At 45.0% G+C, this 14,402-nt stretch overlaps 1 protein-coding gene across 1 annotated transcript in view; it reads left to right on the forward strand.

Annotated features, from left to right (window-relative positions):
* Window positions 1–2,955: 2,955 nt before the first annotated feature.
* Window positions 2,956–14,402, forward strand: part of Thegl (theg spermatid protein like) — a 42,198-nt gene continuing 30,751 nt past the window's right edge. Inside the window, exons 1-2 of the mRNA XM_048364117.1 lie at window positions 2,956–3,138; window positions 3,382–3,646. Coding sequence (XP_048220074.1) covers window positions 2,956–3,138; window positions 3,382–3,646 — 448 coding nt within the window. The remainder of the gene's footprint in view (window positions 3,139–3,381; window positions 3,647–14,402) is intronic.

A 14,402-nucleotide genomic window follows, 5' to 3' on the forward strand; every position in this document is an offset into this window, starting at 1 on the left:
CTTAATAGGCATCCTTAGTTTTCTCCCTATAAAAGAATCACATCCAGCTGGGGATATGGCCTACTGGCAAGAGTACTTGTCTCGTATACACGAAGCCCTGGGTTCAATTCCCCAGCACCACATATACAGAAAATGGCCAGAAGTGGCGCTGTGGCTCAAGTGGCAGAGTGCTAGCCTTGAGCAAAAAGAAGCTAGGGGCAGTGCTCAGGCCCTGAGTCCAAGCCCCAGGACTGGCCAAGGAAAAAAAAAAAAAAAAGAATCACATCCAAAGCAGATTGCTTCCAGCCCTAAACTGATTTGTATGCTGCCTTTCCCCTGTATTTTTGTTTTGTGTTTTTTTGGTTTTTTGCTATCAGTCCTTGGGTTTGAACTCAGGGTGCTGTCCCTGAAGTTTTTTTGTTTTGTTTTGTTTTTTTGCTCAAGGCTAGTGCTCTGCCACTTGAGCCACAACTCCACTTCCCATTTTTTCCTTTATGGTCAAAGTGAATTACAGAGGGTTACAGTTTCGTATGTGTTCAACTTGTTACTGCCTCATTCCCCCCCCCTTCCCCCTTCCCCCTTTCCCTCTCCTCCCCTCATGAGTTGTACAGTTGGTTTACACTAAATGGTTTTGTAAGTATTGCTTTTGGAATGGTTTGTCTTTTTATCCTTTGTCTCTTGATTTTGGTATTCCCATTCCCTTCCCTAGTTCTAATACATGTATATACATTATCCATGGTACTAAGATCAGATACAGTGATAGCCGGGGTGAAACCACAGGAAGACTTACGCCCCCCCCCTTTTTTTTTTGACACTAAATTGGAGATGAGTCTCCCAAGCTATCCTACATGGGCTGTCTTTGAACTGTGATCTTCATATCTCAGCCTCATAGCTAGGATTATAGGCTTGAGCCACCAGCACCCGCCTTCCTTGTGTTTTCTAAGGGAGTCAGGGACTTATACAAGTTTCTGGAGATGATTTTCAAAGGTGATAGGAAAAGTTTTTAGGATGAAGAACGAATGATATTTCTGTTCTTCCCTGTTCATACATGTGGGAGTTAACTGGAGTTACTGATTACCTGGGATGTCAGAGGGGGTGATAGAAAAGGAGACTTGAAATAAAGTCAATCTATAGCTATACACTGATGCCAATATATAGCTGTGGTGTGGATCAGTTATTCTGTGTGACCATTACTAATCTCTCTCCATGAAAAGACTCCTTGGGTTTCTGGGTCATGTTGAAATGATGGCTATAGTCCACATTTAAATACCAAGAAGACCTAAAGACCAGAGTATAACAGTTGCAGTCTTAGATGATCTCTCTCCTGGGTTACTTGTGGAGGTAGAGAGGTGATGCTGGAGACTGCTTTCAGGGCCTGTCACGTCTGTCACCAAGCTATATTTGCCCCCAAGCCCTAACCCCTGCAGTTTTTGATGGGTACAGCCTCTATGACTCTTCTCTTGTATACCCATTGTTAGGAGAAAGCCCCTTCCTGATAGATTCTTTGAATATTCAAAGAAGACTTTTCATTTAGTGGTTGTCTAGTTTTACTGTGTTAGAGGCCATCCCACCTCTTTAAGGTAGATTGACATAACTCTGCTGACTGTTTATAGGCTGACTTCCGTATTTCCCCCACCTCAGGTCCTTTAGCCCCTCCCATTATCTCCCAGCTGCACCCATACCTGAACTCCCTGCCCTCAAGCTATAATTAACCACTCCCACTGGCCACTCAGACCTACCTATTTCCCTTTTAGCACCAGAGACACATAAGTGACCACTTGGATAAAGTGCAGAGGCCATGTTGCTCCCTCTCCCATGGGAGACATGGCCCCACTAATAAACCTTATGAACCTTCTATCCATGACTATCTCTGTGTGGTCCCCTGGAATGGCTGGAGCAGATTCTTTCAAGTTAGAGGATGCTTTATCCTCCCATCCCTAAAAAAGAATGCTCCCCGCACTGCTTTTGGCCAGTACAGGGGTTTGAACTCAAGTCCCTCCCTCCCTTCCTCCCTTCCTTCTGCTTGAACTCAGGGCTAGGCATTGAACCTGAGTTTTGTTTGCTCAAGGCAAGTGCTCTACCACGTGAGCCACAGCTCCAGGGACAGGAAAGCCTGTGGGACTCTTAATCACAGGAAAAGCTAGAAGTGCCATTGTGGCCCAAGTGGTAAAGTGCTAGCCTTGCGCAAAAAGGAGCTAAGGGCCAGTGCCCAGACCCAGAGTTCCAGCCCCAGGACCGGCAAAAACAAAACAACAAAAACAGTATCATGGACTTAAACCCTCCCAGTTGGCTTCAAATTGCAATCCTCAGATCTCAACTTGAGTAGCTAGGATTACAGGAGTGAGCCATCAGTGCCTGGTGTGGCTTAACTTTTCACTCAAAGCTGGCACACCTCCAGCCTGGCTTTTTTGCTGCTTAATTGGAGATAGACTTTTGAGAACTTTCCTATCCTGGCTGGTTTTGGACTTCAATTCTCAGATCTCAGCCTTCTGAGTAGCTAGGATTACAGGTGTGAACCACCTTTGCCAGGCACGGATACTGCTTCTTGGAACCCCTGAGACCTAATATAGATTCGCTGAGTGTGCCGTACTACACTGGAAGCTCACATGTTCTGCATTAAGGACTGCGGGACCTAGAGGACCTAAAACTCTTCTCCCTTGACCGGAAACTGAGTCACAACACTGCCTACCTGTACGTTCCCATAGCAACCGACAAGGAGAGGGAGAAACTAGGGGCGGGGCTGTCGCGCTGGGCGGGTCAGTGACAGGGCAGCGCAGTCAGGGGGCGGAGCAGTCAGGAGGCGGAGCTATTCGCGCTGGGCAGGGCGGGGTAGTGGGAGGGCGGGGCTGGTATGGCCGGGGCGGGGCGGGGCGGGGCGGGGCGCGGGTCCCCGGGTCATGAGTTACCGCTCAGACCGTGATCTGCGCTGAGCGCGGCAAAGGTGAGAGCTGCACGTGGAGGGAACTTCTTAGAACCATGGAGGAACAGGATTTTTCGGGTTCTTACGCAGAGTCGGAGATAACAGAAGGGCTGGAAACGACGGATCAGTCCCTTTGCTCCGAAGTCTGTCAGAAGCCCCTTGTGCTCAGGCTCCTGAATACACACCCAGAGGAGACTGTGGAGGCTGAGGAAGACGAGGAGGCAGAGGACGACGAGGAGGCAGAGGAAGAGGAGGAGGAAGAGGAGGAGGAGGAGGAGGAGGCCGAGGGGGAGGAGGAGGCCGAGGAGACCGAGGAGGCCAAGGAGGCCGACAAGCTAGACCAGGGAGACAAGAGCACCAAGTTTGACCAGTCACTCGAGTCCAGGGAACCCTTCAGGCCCCACGAGTCCTTTGAGCTCTCCACACATTTCGAGGCCCAGAAACCCACTTCGCACTTCGAGGCCCGTCAACCCTCCACACAGTTCGAGTCCTATAAATCCGCCATACACTTCGAGACACGTAGAACCTCCTCGTCCCCCAAGACCCATGAGCCCGGTACACCCCACAAGCTCCAGGGGGCACGTGTGCTCTACACGACCCGCAAGGCCCAGGAGCCAACCGTGTCCCTGGAGCCCCTCAAGCTCCACAAGCCTGATAAAATGGATTTGCTTCCTACAGCGACAGTGACACTATCCCCATCCCTCATCACCAGGTGCCCTCCACGGCTTTATCAGTCTTCTCAAAGCGGTAGGTGATGTCCCCACGTCCTCCCCCAGAAACCCCACCCATCTAGAAGTTGGGTGTCCTCTTTGAAGGTTTGTTTTAAATTCCTTTCAGATTTCTTAATTCTAGTGCTAACTACCTGCTGCTTTTCAGCTACCTGTTTTGGGACTTCTTGGGAGTCATGGGAAATTAACATCCTAATTGTAACAGAGACATTGACTTCTAATGACCCTCTTTTGAAGGCCTTCCTAATTTCCCTCTACAGCAGGCCACTGCATATGAGTTACACTCTAATCAGTCCCTGTTACTGCACTTAGTGCTTTGTTTTACATCATTTCCTTTTCAACTGAAAACAGACACTTGGAGGGAGAATATTTTTGTTATTAGCACATGATTCTAGAGAGGGAAACAGTCGTGGAACAAGTAGTCAAGGAGTGCACTGAATTCCTCACTCTCTTAGTCCTCAACCAGTTGGGACTTGGGTATAAGCAACCCATCTGACCACATCAGATGACCTTCTTTTGTCCACATTGGACCTGACCAACTTTTATCACACGCTTTCACGGATTCCTCCTGACCTAGCTTTAGTTCTGTGGTTTGTTAGTGCAGGTGTGCCCTTCAGTGTCTTTCTTTTGCCACACCATGGCTCTCTGGCTATCCACCATACTTTTAAGAAAATTCCAACTCTGGTTAAACCCAGCAATTCCTCTATCCTCTTGCTAAACCTAAGCAGTTGACTCTTGCTATACAAAATTGCACACATATTGACTAGTTTTATCTCAAGTTCATTACCACAGTCCTTAGTTGGCCATTTGGTTCTTCCTAGCAAAGTAACTTTGTCACTTCCCTGAAGAGTTAGCCTCACAATCTATCAAGAAAGTAGAGGCAATCAATCATGAATTCACTGATTTTCTTACCACAGATCTATTTGTCTTACTCCCACCTGTACTCATGGATTCTTTTGTTGTTGGTTGTGGGGCTTGTGAGCTACTTTGCTCAAAGATAGCGCTTTGCCACTTTAAGCCACAGCACCACTTCTGGTTTTCTGTGGTTCATTGGAGATGAGAGTCTTATGACTTTCCTGCCCAGGCTGGCTTTGAACCATGATCCTCAGGTCTCAGCCTCCTGAGTTGGTAGGATTACAGGCTTGAGCTACCAGTGCCTGGCTAGATTCTGGTGGGGTTTTGTTTTTTCCTCTCATTTCAGGGAAGAATTGTGCTTCTTTGTGAGAATCAACATCCTCCACTTGTGCTTTAGATTCTACTCATCTCCTTGAAGAGCTTTGTCCTATAGCCATTCACTTTCTCTGACATCTTTTTTTCCCCTTTCTAATGGATTCATTCCTTGGCCTACATACATATTCTAGAATCTATCATCTTGAAGTGACCCTTGACCCTATGCTTTCTTCAGACCCCTTTCCTACCCTCCCATCACCATTTTTCTGTTCCTTACTATAGAACTTATCAGATGAGCTGTCTATACTCATGGTCTCTATTTCCTGAAGCTACTCTAGTTTACTCCCACCCTGCCCTGTTCATGGAGTGTTCAGAATCTCCACTGATCATCCAAGTAGCTTCTCAGTTCTTGAATATCCTCACTTGGAATGATCTTGTCTTTCATTCTTATCTAAGGCATCCACCAAATTTGTTCCTGTTATGCTTCCTGGAACTGCTATGCTATTTCCATATTCTATCTCAAGTGTTCTTAACCATGATCTATCTTTTCAACTCATTCCTCTATTCTTTTTTGTTTGTTGTTGTTTTGAATTTCAAAAAAATATTATAAAGGCAATGTACAGAAGGTGTATAGTTACATAAGTCAGATAATGAATAATTTCTTTTTAGACAATGTCATCCCTTCTCTCACTCTCACCCAGTTTGTCCCCCAAATCCCCACCTATGAGTTGTATATATCTTAACCAAAATTTATCTTCAAAAGAGCTCAAAGGTGGGTGCTTGTGGCTCATGCCTGAAATCCTAACTACTCAGGAGGCTGAGATCTGAGGATCGCAGTTTAAAGCCAGCCAGAGCAGGAAAGCCCATGAGACTATATCTAATTAACTACCTAAGAACAGAAGTGGAGCCATGGCTTAAGTAGCAGAGTGTTAGCCTTGAGAAAAAAGCTCTGGGACAGCATCCAGACCCTGAGTTCAAGCCCCAGGACTGCTCTATCCCTCCCCCCTCCCCCCTCAAAGTGCTAACCCTTCAATTCTGCTAATCTCTCATACAGCATTACCTTAGGACTTTCTGTCCTTACCTTCTCAAACTTGCTATCTTCCTGCCTCAGTCTCTTGAGTGATGGGGTTACAGGTATGTACCACTATGTCTGGCTAAATCTTGCTGGCATGTTAAAAATAGATGAAGACAAGGGTAAACAACTGTATAGACAGGTCTTTTAAACTCATGACTCTGAACTTCAAGTGCACTCATTTTCAGATGTCAGAAATAGCCAAGTGTTCACTTCCCTGAAATCTCCTGCATCATTCTTAATCATCTTCCTTCCTTTAGCTTCTCCTTTTATTAGCTGAGAATAGGGCTGGAGGCATGGCTCAAGTGGTAGAGCCCTTGTCTAGCAAACGGAAGGCCCTGAGTTCCTATGGCCACCAAATTCCTAGTATCATCAAAACAACCCCCGCCCTCCCAAAAAAGTTCCAAAACAAAATAAAAATTGAGAATAAAAGAAATCACAAACTGTTTCACCTTGAATCTGTACCCATCTATAGTCTACTTTTCTCCTGTTATTAGTGGATGAACTGTTCTCACTTCTGTAAAGGCTATTCCCTGAATCTATACTGGATGTCATCTCATCTAGCTTCTGTAAGTTCTTTGCTCTTAAATTAGCTCCTCATTTTCCTGTATCATCATGTTCTTTTTACTAGGTCATTCCTGTTGGCATACAAACAGGTACAATAACTCCTGTCTAAAAACAACCACTCAAACACAAGCATTCTCTTAACTCTATGGATCCATCCATGTTCCACTCTATTTTTCTGCTTTTTTTTTTTAAAGAAAAAAATCCCCTCAAAATAGTTGTATTCTCTTCATGTTCTCTTTTTTTACTTATCTCAAGAAGCACTTAAATTAAGCACCATCCCTCTGCTTAGCTGAAGTTGCTTTTATTGAGGTCATAATGACCTCTGCCTGGCCAAATTCAAAGGCAAATTCATCCTCATGGCTCACACATTTGACAGATTTATCTATCCTAGAGATCTCATTTTCTGGAATACCACTACCTCTACATCCTACCTTGTAGATTGTTTCATATTTAGTTTCCTTTGCTAGATCCTCCTCTTCTGAGAGTTTACATTGAAGTGACTGATGGCTCAGTCCTTGGATTCTTCTAGAACTTTCCTTATTCACTTGGTGAGGTCATCAATTCTATTGGTCTTAATTCTGATAACACACCCAGTTATGTTTAGTCTCCGTTTCTTCCCAACTCTCCAGTTCTCTAACCAATTATCTGTTTAGCCTCCCTGCTTGAATGTCTACATAAGATAAAGTAGCAAAAATCTTGACAACTTTTTTTTCAATCTGCCTCCAGGCCATTAGCAAATCCAGTTTTAAAGTATTAAGTTGTTGTACCACGAAGGTTACAATTCCAGAATTGTATGGTTATGAGTACCATGCCTTTTGGTCAATGTCACCCCTTTATTCTCGCTTATTTTCCCTTTCCCATCCCTGCCTTCAAGTTATATAGTTCATTTTTTACAAGATGTGCATTGAGGGCTGGGGATATGGCCTAGTGGCAAGAGTGCTTGCCTCTTATACATGAGGCCCTGGGTTCAATTCCCCAGCACCACATATACAGAAAATGGCCAGAAGTGGCGCTGTGCCTCAAGTGGCAGAGTGCTAGCCTTGAGCAAAAAGAAGCCAGGGACAGTGCTCAGGCCCTGAGTCCAAGCCCCAGGACTGGCCACAAAAAAAAAAAAAAAAAAAAAAGATGTGCATTGAATACAGTAACTGCATTTGCTTACCCTTTACACATTCCTGTGCCCGACTCTCTTTGCCTATCCCACAAAACATGTTTCAATTTCCTAGTTTTTTTTTTTTTATAAACAGTATGTATTTGTTCAGAAGAGTTGTGCCTTTTGATTTCTCTGCTAAGTTTACTCACCTTTAGTCAGTTTGGGTGTAAATGCATTGAGCCCTGCAAAATTTTGACCTATATCTCTTTTTAAATATTTCTTTTTCCTTTTTCTTAAATTATTAAGTTGTTGTACAAAGGAGTTACAATTCCTTAAGTCAGATTATGAGTACAATGCTTTTTGGTCAATGCCATTCTTTCCATCATTCTCCCCCATCACCTATATCTTGACTATGACCCTTAACACTTCACACCATTATCTTGTAAGCCAATGTTGTCTTTTGCCTAGTTTACTGCAATTGCCTCCAGCTGGGCTCTTGTTTCCATTCTATCTCTGCCCTCCAACCTATTGTAGGTATGGGGCCATGACTTCTTCTTTTTTTTTTTTTTCCACTCCTGGGTCTTGAACTCAGGGCCTGAGCACTGTCCCTGGCTTCTTTTTGCTCAAGGCTAGCCCTCTACCACTTAAGCCACAGAGCCACTTCTGGCCTTTTCTATATATGTGGTGTGAGGAATCGAACCTAGGGCTTCATGTATACGAGGTGAGTACTTTACCAGTAGGCCATATTCCCAGCCCCAGTCATGAGTTCTCTATAAAGCAAATTTCATGCTCATCTTCTCTCAACTGTCCTATTATGTGTATTATATAAGCTCAACTCCCTAGAAGGCCCACAAAGCCCCACTTGATATAGCCTATCACTAAGTTGATTTTGAACTTGAGATCTGATGTGTCTACCCTTTCCTACCTACTATGGAAACTTAGTTTCTGCTCTCTGATCACCTGGGTTTCCTTACCTACCTTGAGGTCATTTCACCTACTGTTTCTTCTGCCAGGATACCCTTCCCTCTAGTATCTGTTACCTCCTCATAAGGAAAATAACACTTTTTGGCCTGCTTATTTTCTTTTGAATACTTGCCTGACTATATTATGTACCTCTTTATTTTCTTGTTTTTATGACTCTAGTGAGGGCAGGACTTACATTACTGTTGAATTAAGAATCCTTATTTGGGGCTGGGAATGTGGCTTAGTGGTTGCCTAGCATGCCTGAAGCCCTGGGTTTGATTCCTCAGCACCACATAAACAGAAAAAGCCAGAAGTGGCGCTGTGGCTCTAAGTAGTTGAGTGCTAGCCTTGAGCAAAAAGATGCCAGGGACAGTGCTCAGGCCCTGAGTACCAAGCCCCAGGTCTGGCAAAAAAAAAAGAGAGAGAGAGAGAATCTTTGTTTGATTTCTGTGTTACCAAATCCAGCAATTCCTTCTTCTAACCTTGAGGTTGTTAAGATTCAGAGTTAACACTTGTAAGGCACTGAGAATAAATAGATAGTATATATGGTAAGTGCTCATTTGGTAGCTGTTAGTGGTAGGAGTGTATTTCTTCATATTACTTCTTGGCAGTGTTTCATACAACTGACTAGAATGTCCCTTCTCAAACACAGGTGGCCTGTAAGACACCACAGTCTTTTGGCTCATCACATCCCTGAGAGGAGTTCCTTCTTAGGGCCACTCACTGAGTTTTCTTGATATTGGGGGTGGGGGAAGGAGCAATACTGGGGTTTAAACTCAGCCTTGTACTTTCTCAGATGGTTTTCTACCACTTGAACTACACCTCCAGCTGGGCATTTTGCTGGTTAATTAGAGATGGAGTCTTTTTTTTTTTTTTTGCCAGTTCTGGGGCTTGAATTCAGGGCCTGAGCACTGTCCCTGGCTTCTTTTTGCTCAAGGCTAGTACTCTGCCACTTGAGCCACAGCGCCACTTCTGGCTTTTTCTATATATGTGGTGCTGAGGAATTGAATCCAGGGCTTCATGTATATGAGACAAGCCCTTTACCACTAGGCCATATTCCCAGCCCCAGAGATAGAGTCTTTTTATTTTGCCAGTCCTGGGGCTTGAACTCAGGGCCTGAGCACTGTCCCTGGCTTTTTTTTGCTCAAGGCCAGCACTCTACCACTTGAGCCACAGCATCACTTCTGGCTATTTTCTATATATGTGGTGCTAAGGAATCAACCCAGGGCTTCATGTATACAAGGCAAGCACTCGTGCCACTAGGCCATATTCCCAGCTCAGAGATGGAGTCTTGGATATTTTATATGGCTTCAAATGACAATCCTTCAGATCTCAGCCTACTGAATAGCTAGGATTACAGGTATGAGACACAATTCTAAGGGATCCATTCTGACCCTTTGTGTTTTATACTATTTTTTCTCTTGGTGGTTATATCCATACCTATGGTTTAAATACTAGTTTCTATGCTTTTGCCTCATAAATATTTGTTTTAAAATTTTTTATAAGGGGCTGGGGATATGGCCTAGGGGCAAGAGAGCTTGCCTCATATACATGAGGCCCTGGGTTCGATTCCCCAGCACCACATATACAGAAAATGGCCAGAAGTGGCGCTGTGGCTCAAGTGGCAGAGTGCTAGCCTTGAGCAAAAGGAAGCCAGGGACAGTACTCAGGCCCTGAGTCCAAGGCCCAGGACTGGCCAAAAAAAAAATAAATAAATAAAAAAAATTATAAATATTTTTAACTGGGAGTGAGCAAGGGAAGAGATGACATTGTCTAAAAAGATGTCTGTTCATTACCTGACTTATGTAACTGCAGCATCTCTATACATCAACTTTATATGTTGTGATGGTTAAAAAAAAAAGTAGCTTAAGAACCTGCGCCAAATATACTTTCAATAGACTGAAAGTGGGTTGTCTGTAGGTTGAGAATAAAATCATTTGCCTTTGTGGCTGGAGTGCTTACTGAGATTGTCAATGAGAAATTTCCATTTCTAGCCCTGAGTCTGTAAATTAGGAGGTTTAATCATAACATTTTCTTTTAGAAACCTTGTAATCCCATCCTCCACTTTAGGTTCCTTTTGCATTTCCCCATCGCTTGTGGCTAGCTGCTACCTAGCATCACTTTGTAGCCCTGCCTATCTTTGAACTGGAGTTTTGTTTGATATAGGATATGACATAGAAATCCAATGTTCTCAGTGACTACCCAGAGGTGAAATCAGGTGGAAATGAGTATGAAGAACAGATTTGAAGTTATCAGGATGGCAATAATGACCTAAATGCAAATTTTGGAGTGTTAGAGGAGGCACAGCTTGCTGTTCCCAGCAATAGTCAGCCAGACAGTGTGGCGTTTTGTTGCACTAGTTTGAAGGGAAGTCTCAGGTGTGTTGAACTGGGTGCTCTGCCCCACCCTTTGGCTTTCCCCCAGATGACTCTGGGCTGACACTGAACAACCAGGAGCACAGGGGAGGGGCCTGGATGTGCAAAAAGAGCCACCAAGAGAGAACAGTCACATCAAAGCTGTCTGTAGTCTTAGCTACTCAGGATGTTGAGTTCTTGGGATCATAGTTCAAAGCCAGCCTGGGAAGGAAAGTCGGTGAGACTCTTCCCTCCACTACCCACCAGAAAACCAGAAATGGAGTGCTGGGTCAAAGTAGTAGAGTGCTAAAGCAAAAGAGCTCAGGGAAAGCATCCAGGCTCTGAGTTCAAGCCCCACAACTAACCAAATTTTTAAAAAAAGGGCGGTGATGTTGGCTTGTGTAGTCACACTGTGTTGGCTCATGGACTTACCTGAGCCTTGAAAAGTAATGGAGGTCTTACTGGAATTTCTTCAAGGCAATTTACCTTCCAGAGCAATACTGGCTATAATGTAGAGATGTTTTCCTTCCCAGGTCCCTGTCATCATGACAGTGAATCACTCCAGCTGCAGCCTGCCTCTCTCTCCACCTCTCCTTCTGCTTCCCCAACCTAGAGCTGTTCACAGGACAGCTGTGTTGCATTGAGTACTCAAGTGTGACTTCTTAGGACTCAGCGCTAGGTGGTGCTATTTCTTCCTTGTTAGCCCTGGAGACCCAGGGTCAGTCCCTCAGCTCCACTAAGGACCGTTTGGAATCCTGCTTCTTTCCAGCAGAGGGCAGTCTTCTCCATGGATGACTCAGAGCCCAGAGCTGACAGCCCTTTTGTTAGCATGAGCAATGGAATTTGAGTGCTACAGAATAAAACTTGAACACTGAATGGAAATATTAGGGATAGAACATTCTGATGGTCTCTTAAAGGGAGATCCTTGCTCTTAATGATCGTGTCCAAATCCTTCAGAGGCTTCCTCATGTTGTTCCTGAGTCTTGTAGGGCTGGATCACCCAATCACAAGTGCTGATTGCCCTTCCCTTCCCTTCCTGCCATCTCACCCCCTGTCCTTCTGGGCCTCTCACTGGATTCCACCACAGGGCATTTACACTTGTGTCTTCCTCTGTCTGAAATGCCCATCCTCTCCTCATTACTCCTCCCAGATAGTCAAGTATCTGGCACCTTCTTGTCTTCCTTTCCTCAGCATCAGTTACTCCAGAAGGCCCTTTTCCAACTCTTCCCTCTGAAGTAGGTGCCCCTTCCTTCCACCCTGCCAGGCACACCATAGCAATCAGCTTCCTTCCCACCATGTCTCACTGACTGGAGCCACTCACTTGCTTCTTTTTTTTTTTTTTTTTTTGGCCAGTCCTGGGCCTTGGACTCAGGGCCTGAGCACTGTCCCTGGCTTCTTCCCGCTCAAGGCTAGCACTATGCCACTTGAGCCACAGCGCAGCTTCTGGCCGTTTTCTATATATGTGGTGCTGGGGAATCGAACCTAGGGCCTCGTGTATCCGAGGCAGGCACTCTTGCCACTAGGCTATATCCCCAGCCCCACTCACTTGCTTCTTTTTTTTTTTTTTTTTTTTTTTTTGGCCAGTCCTGGGCCTTGGACTCCGGGCCTGAGCACTGTCCCTGGCTTCTTTCCGCTCAAGGCTAGCACTCCGCCACTTGAGCCACAGCGCCGCTTCTGGCCGTTTTCTGTATATGTGGTGCTGGGGAATCGAACCTAGGGCCTCGTGTATCCGAGGCAGGCACTCTTGCCACTAGGCTATATCCCCAGGCCACTCACTTGCTTCTTGATTATCTAAAAGTCATGAGAGAGGGACAGGGACTTTAAACTCTATTGTCCCATTTCTATTCCAAAACTTAGAACCAGTGAGATAAGCATGAAAGACATTGACCGGGATAGTCCTAGACTCACTGCATAGTTACTGAGTTGGTAGCCTATGTTACTGGACAAAGAAGTTTCATTACATTTCTTTGTATGCCTACCTGTGGCCCTCACCAACTGCTCAGCTTCTGGAATTGGGGTACACCGGTCAAGCCCAGTCCTACCTCTCTGAATGGTTCTTAATTATACTTAAGTTGGCCCTGCATAGCACAACATATAGCAATTCTTTCTAAGTTACACTGCAGTATGAGAAATGGAAAATGCTTCATGGTAACTTGGGTAAAGTGGCTCTGAAATTATTTAGAAGACCATGTGGCCAAAGCATGCTATGATCTTGCAGAAGGGAACTCTGTTCTAAGAGCTGGGCCAACAGAGGGAACACATGGTACTTGTTCCATTGTAAGTGCTTATTAAGTACTGCAGCCAAGTGTTGGTAATAGTGACTAGCATTCCTGTTCTAGGCAAGGGCGTAAGATCTATTTCACATCCAGGTACCAGTGTCTCATGCCTATAACCCTAGCTACTTAGGAGGCTTAAGATCTGAGCATTGTAGTTCAAAGGCAACCCAAGCAGAAAAGTCTGTGAGATTCTTTATCTCTAATTAGCCACTAAAAAAAACATAAGTGGAGATGTGGCTCAAGTGGTAGAGCATCAGCTTTGATCGAAAAGGCTGAGAAACAGTGCCCAGGCCATCAGTTCAAGCCCCACTACTGGTATACACACACTCATCTATTTCATTTCTCACACGATGTGATCCTTAAGTACCATATCAAACAGACCTTTCCCAAGGAGCTTACAAGTGAAGAGAAAGAACAATATAGATACAAAGGAATGTGGACATTCAGCCCAACCTAGCCAGCCCTCCAGGAACAATGATCTCTCTCCTTCCTCCACCACCTTGCACAGTATTCCTGGCTCTAGCTTACAGATGAGGAAGCTGAGACTCAGAGATTTGTGTGAGAGTATGCGTGGTGGGACCAGAGCCTGGAAGCAGGGTAGTGAGTAGACAAGCGCTGCGATGACAGATGCTGCAGGGAGCAGTGGCTGACAGGTAAAGGCCAGACTGGCCTTGAATGGGAGCCAGTGCTGGGGTTCTGTGCTATAGAAGAGGGGGGTCTCACTGGAAAAGGTTTTTGGGCCAGGGAAGTATGCTGGATCTGTGCCACAGGAAGACAGATCACCAAGGGGGATAGGTTGGCTGCATAACAATTTCCCTCTGCTCCCAGAGGGATGGGAACTTTTGCAGCTGTGTCAAAGTCATGGCTGCAGCCACAACCCAGGGGTGCTGCAGCTTGAGAGGACAGCTAAGAGAGCAGGAAGTTTGGTGCTTTTGGCTGGAGCTCTAAGCTAAAAGACAGAAAGCTTGGGGTGTACCCTTAGATTGGCAATAGTTGTATTACCTTTCTAGGAAATAAGTTGGGTAGACAGACAGTCACCAGGAACCTTCATTGTTGAGAGACTGTATTTAAACGTTGATTACCTTGACATAATAAGGCATTGCCAAAGTGGTATTACTCTACATTTGTACTGGGGTTTTAATTTAGAATCTTGTACGGGTTAGGCAAATGCTTTGCCACTTAAGCCATGCCCCAGCCCTTGATTACTGTCTAGTCATGAGGATAAGGAGATTTAAATTTTTTTTTGTCAATTTAAATAACCTTTTAAAGAAAAATTAGGAGCT

Source organism: Perognathus longimembris, chromosome 16 (genome assembly GCF_023159225.1).
Source record: "Perognathus longimembris pacificus isolate PPM17 chromosome 16, ASM2315922v1, whole genome shotgun sequence".
In the NCBI taxonomy this organism is placed as follows: domain Eukaryota; kingdom Metazoa; phylum Chordata; class Mammalia; order Rodentia; family Heteromyidae; genus Perognathus; species Perognathus longimembris.